The sequence below is a fragment of the Lepidochelys kempii genome, chromosome 2 (genome assembly GCF_965140265.1).
Source record: "Lepidochelys kempii isolate rLepKem1 chromosome 2, rLepKem1.hap2, whole genome shotgun sequence".
Classification (NCBI taxonomy): Eukaryota; Metazoa; Chordata; order Testudines; family Cheloniidae; genus Lepidochelys; species Lepidochelys kempii.
In genome coordinates, this window is record NC_133257.1 from 174177744 (window position 1) to 174183743 (window position 6000).

Below are 6000 nucleotides of genomic sequence, written 5' to 3' on the forward strand. Positions count from 1 at the left end.
CTGGGTTACAGTGCTGGTGCTCAGGGTGCTAATATGCGTGGACAGTGCCCCCTCAGCAGTTCAGTATTGTGCACACATTAAGCAGGAGGCTACATCCACCAAGGTCAAACTGTACTAACCAGATGCAAACCAGCCCTATATATGGAGAAAGAGAATGCACAGGCACATGTGGCTTTGTATAACTTATTGCTTTAATATTAGAATATTTTAAAGTTTTAAATATTGCTAACATTACTAAAAATTGAACATGTCATGTGATTAACATTTAAAGATCCAAGTTGAAACAACTAAAGAACTCCTCCAGAAACAAAGTTGTATGTCATACCTCCAACACGATGTGAGCTAGCCAAATTCAGCTGTAGTTTTCAATGTCTGTTTAAAATACTAAATATAGTTATTGTATTAAATGAAATACTCTTTTCTGGTGCTTACACAAACTAATGATACCCAAGAACAAACAGGGGGATATTCAGAAAAGACATTTGGTTTGTTTGGAAGAGAAGCACTCAAAACCCATAGGGCCAAATTTTCAACACATGGCTTCTGTTTGAGCTTGCACATCAGTGTATGCTTCACTTGCAAGCACAATTTTTATGTCTAATCACTTGTTATTACATATGATAATCTGCATATTCATTGCGTAAAAAATACCAAGCACAAGTAGTTTTTGCATGTGCACATTCCATAATATAGATAAGTGATTCAATGCCTATTAGGTAAATGGAAAGCCTCCCATCAACTCCAATGGGCTTTGGATCTTACTTTATACACACTGATAAGTGTGTGCAATCAGTTTGTGCATGGTGGCCCAAGCACATGAGTTAATGCCCTTTGAAACACAGGCCTTTCATCTTCTTGGAATAGCAGATTTTTTTTTCTTGTTTTTGGCCAAACTGGGGCTGAGGCAATATGCACTGTTTCAGTATGTAGAAAAAATATTCTCCTGTTACCACCAATTTATAACAGATTAGCAGAATATTTTATTTATTTATATATATATATAAAGTTTATTCATTCAGCTACAGTCTCCTACCATGACGTATACAAGTTTAATGTTAACTGAACATTTTAAAAACAAACTGCTTGTTGGTTTCTCTTTTTACTTTTGATTTAATGCAAAAGAATTATACAGAGACAGTCAGAAGTATATGTCTGGCCATGCCAAATTCAGCAAAACACTTAAGCACGTGATTACTTTTAAGCATGTGCTTAAGCCCTGTTGACTTCAATGGCAAGTCAAGCCCCATTTACTTCAATGGAACTTATATAAGTGCTTATCTTTACGTACATCCTTAAGTGCTTTGATAAAGATGGGAATAGTCACATGCTTAAAGTTAAGCACAAGCTTAAATGTTTTGTAGAATTGGGCCTACGTCCTCTCAGATCTTCTCCTTATATTTATGGAATAGGACCTAAAGAAAAGAAAGTTAGATGTAATAAAATACTAACGACCCATTTTCTCACCTTGAAGTATACCAGATTTCATAAAATGTTTACTCTGATTTTTTTCCAAAACAACATACTCCCAAACACCATTTTAAACAGGCTTCTCTCCATAGAACATTCAAACACTCTGAGTTAGAGAGATCTCCATTCCTACTTTTTACCATCCTAGAAATGAGGCTTCCTGTATCATGACTCACACTTTGAAAGGGGACATCACATTTCTATTTTATGTTTTTCTTCAGACCTCCCTTGTTTTCCCCAGCTGAGGCTACTGTAGGAAAGTCTGACTAATTTGAAGACAAAGCACATTTTTCATATGTATACAGAGCTAAACACAGCGCTTCATGTTTTCAGCCTGTTGTAAAAAAAAAAAAAAAAAAAAAAAGGGCAAATGAGTTGCTGCTTCAGCTGAAATAGTGGAATGGGTCATATTGCAAAAGCATTCACATTCATATGACTTTAAATGCAGATTTAGTACTGAGAAATTCTGTGCTGAACTGACTTTTGTTGAACATAAACAGTCACTGAAAACAAGTTCTAGCTGAGAGAGGCAATGCTTTTACACTAGGGCTGCTTTTACCTAGAAATAGATGACCCAAAGAGTGACTCATCCTAATATGTTTATCAGGTAGGCAAGTTATTTTTTTCAGTGAGAACGTATCAATTGAAAGTTAGTCTCAGTCACTTTCTTCTTACCATCACATCCTTAAGTCAGGTAAAGTAGCAAAAAAGCACTAAATTTGGATTTTCCATGTTACTTTTTGTCTTGTGATGACCTCTCCTGGTTGAGCTGTTCATTAGCCTTGATGAAAACAGTTGAGAGATTTGATCCCCTTTCTGTCTATTAAATATTGATCACAAATATACCATATGAAGAACTTATTGATGAGGTTTTGTAAAGATAACTATCAACCAAATTAAAAAGCAAACATGAACAAGGGAGGGTTATGGATAATACTATATTAGTTTATTGTATTCAGTGCATGCTTATTATACTAAACACCCAGATTCACATTCCACAATTCATCTTTGGGTTATATTTTATCATTATCATACCATGTTTATTTTCACACTGACACAGACGTAGTCAAACTAACTGAAAGGCATCATATCAGTGAAATAGAGAGGCTTAGTGAAAGTACAGAGAAAATGAAAATTTGATATCCAGTCTGCTCCCGCAAGTGAAACTAGATGAAAAATGAGAACTCAGGGTTCAATTCTGCTCTCACTGAAGCCAATGGGAGTTTGATATGTATTTCCATGGGAGCAGGATCAGAGAAGAGAGTAATAGATACAAGTGTCTTATGCAAATATTTAGTATATTCATAATACACCAAACATACAGTCTACGTTCTAGAAAAAAAAATGTAAAAAGATTGTTTATATTCATGTTTTCCAGTAGCAAAACAGTAGAGATTTTTTTAAGCTTTTAGTAGTGGGCCTAAAACAATAGTTTGGGTGGAAATTAGTTGTATGCTAAAATTATAAATATTCCTTTTATTTCATTAAGTCTATAAATCCTCCACAGGTATTCCCACTTCGTCTCCACAAGTCAGAACCAAGAAGAAAACAGAGGCAACTGGCTTCTCTTCAAAGATAGAGCGTGGTCATCAATTCAATTTACAATTAGCTGGAGACAACAGAATTAAAAAACACAAAATACTCAGTTTGTATACCGAAGTATGCAACAGAATATCCAGTTATCTGACAGACATCATGATTTATGAGTGCCTACTCTAGAACCATTTCATTAGCACTGGGAATGGCAAGTACTATAATATTTCTGAACAGACATGAATGCATTTTTCATATGCTATCATGTTCATAGTCTTGTTGCCAATGGTAAGGGAGACTGATATCTGTTTGTAGCTATATTTCCATTGCCTATAAACCAATCCACATTTCACTTTTAGTGAATCAGAAAAGTGTGAACTCTATACTCAGCATAAGGAGTTTGGGGTCTAGTGCTTTTTCAGATTAATACATTGAGTATCTGCAAAGATCTAAAAACAAACAAACATACAAAAGTGAGTTTTCACTTTTTATCATTAAGACAAGTATGCTCTTTTACCTGCCTTTATTTTAGAAGTATTTTCTTTAATAAAAACTTATCAAACTTTTTCTAAATGTTAAACATATGCTTACTGTATAATCAAATACTATGACAATTTTAAGATACTGTATGTTGTTCCCAAATTTAAACTTGTAGCAGAACTATAAACATTTGCTACAGCATTATAAAATACATATTACCTAAAATTGCATGGGAGTTTATGACCCAAGAACAGAATTATGGTAACCTAAGTTACTACGCCTTTTTCTGCGTATTCCAGTTATGCACAATGACCTATTACAAAGTATGAACATTCAGAACAAAACTGAGATGAATAATCAAGTCAAAAGTAATAATCTTCAGTACTGGTATTGCTCCCGAGGGAAAGGGGAAACTATCTGAAGACAAGACTATAGCCTGAGAGGCTTAGGATACAGTAGAGTGTCTGTTTTTTATCTCTCTGGTTTAACACATATAATGGTCTAAATATATGGCAAATCCTGGGACAATCACATTAGTTTTTTTTTCAGAACTGACCATATGAAATGGGGAAAAAAAAACAGTGAGTCAGGTAAGTACAGTTGTATTCCGGATCCCAAACCTAATAGTTTTGTTCACCACCACCACCCCCAAAAAAAGAGAAAGATCCTTTCACACCTCCATACAACATGCATTCCAAAACAATTCGCTGCTTGATCAGGAAAATTGTCATACATCCCCCCCACCCCCATATGTCACATTTTAACATGTTCTTATCTATAAAACGGCTATTTTCCCCAAGTCTTTTTTCCCCGCTAGCACCGCAGATCCTGTGTAAACGCCACACATCGTTTCAGTATCTGTTTCAAAAATACCATTCAAATAGCACGTTCTCTGCATCGGCTACAAAGAAACAACTAAATACTTCACAGTGACATCTACCTGCGAATATTTTGTTGCAAACTAATCGCTCATTGCAACATTAAAGGTTTGATGCCCCCATTGAAGTAAACTAGTGCGCTGTCATTACTGGCAGCAGGATCCGGTCCTATACAGGTGCTTTGCTCTCTTAAATTCAGCAATTTTCCTGCTTTTTAACTATTTCGCTAGCACTTCTCACTGTGAGCGCAACGGCTGGTCAGCGCCAACCTAACTTGGAAAGCAAAACTTCACTCCCAAGACAACGGCATCTTGCCTCAGCTCCCCCCACACAAGCCACCAGCTGTCTCTCCCTCCCCTCAAAGTATCAAGCTTTTTCATTCTCCAAAATGCAAACACCCAAAACTGGTTGCGGAATTTGCCCACGTCTCCCTTTTCCCTCACACAGCCGTCCAGCTCCAGTATTTGCAGATCCCAATTCCCAACCCAACTAACTGGGGAAAGAATGTTAAGTCCACACTGCAGCCCCCGCCAGCTCTCCTGTACCCAGTTCCCAACTTCCACTAGCACCACGCAAATCAGCTGTGCGTTCCTCCACACAGGCGGCCGCACACACCACACCAAACGAGCCCGAAACCTAGAGACACCTCCCTCCGGAGCCACCGTGGGAATCTTAATGCGGAGCGGAAAGTGGGGAAAGGTTCCTGTGAAAGGCTACTTACGGGATGCAGGGAGCGCCGTCCTGGCTCTGCAGCTGATGCTGCTGAAAATCCAGAGGAAGAGGGCTGCCCTGCAGCCGGCTCGGGGAACCACAAACATCCTTCCCTTCCCGGCTCCCTTTACTCCAAAGGCCAGCCGCAGAATAGCTGCTTTCCTCCACTTTTCCTCCGTCCCTCTCTCTTTGCTGTGAGGAGGCAATGGGGGTGGGGCAGGGCTTTGCCTTGGGGGAGAAGCCAAACCCCCCTCTTCGCCTCCTGCCTCTGGGTTTGGAGCAGCACAGGGTAAGTCCCAATACTTTTCTTTCCCTTCTTGCTGTGTGCGCGCCGCCCTCGGACGCAAAAAAATAAAAAAGAAGACGAAGAAGAGCCGAAGGAAGAAGCAAGGAGCGGGGGAAATAATAAAACACTCACAAGAGGGGGGGAAGGTATGGGGGGGGTGGGGCAAAGAAGAGGGGGGAAGGGAGCAAAGACACTGGTGTTGCTGCTGCCGCCACTGCAGCGCAGTCCTTCCCTCCGCACAGAGCAGCGGGGCTGACAGACGCTTCCAAGCAGCCTCCCCGCGCGGGTATATATAGACAGACACAGCCGGTGCGCGCGCACGCACACACCGACCCGGAGCCCCGCGCGCCCTGCCAGGCGCGCGCGCGCGCCCCCACCCACAGCGAGAGAAGCTCCCGCCGCAGAGGGGGCGGCTCAGAGCCGGCCTGTCCCCGCTGGAGGAAGCACCGCCGCGGCCAGCAGCGGCAGCCGAGGCTAGCAAAAAAAAACAAAAACAAAACAAAACAAAAAACCACCCACCAAAAGCAAAACCCGGAGTGGAAAATCTTCCCCTGCCCTCCCCTCTGCTTCACTCCCTTCCCCGGCTCCTCCCTCCTCCTCCTCCTCGGCCCTGGCTCTCCTCCCCTTGCTTTTCAAAGCAAAAGC

At 40.8% G+C, this 6000-nt stretch overlaps 1 protein-coding gene across 14 annotated transcripts in view; it reads right to left on the reverse strand.

The window, feature by feature from the left end:
* CNTNAP2 (contactin associated protein 2) overlaps positions 1-5747 on the reverse strand; it is a 1665145-nt gene extending 1659398 nt beyond the window's left edge. For 8 of the 14 annotated variants that reach the window (XM_073332785.1, XM_073332784.1, XM_073332783.1 and 5 more), the window contains exon 1: positions 5080-5746. In XM_073332785.1, the coding sequence (XP_073188886.1) occupies positions 5080-5176 (97 nt within the window). In that variant the 5' untranslated portion in view covers positions 5177-5746. Of the gene's footprint in view, positions 1-5079 lie in introns of all 14 variants that reach the window. The other 6 variants (XM_073332790.1, XM_073332789.1, XM_073332788.1 and 3 more) reach the window with 3 other exon arrangements.
* Positions 5748-6000: the final 253 nt, after the last annotated feature.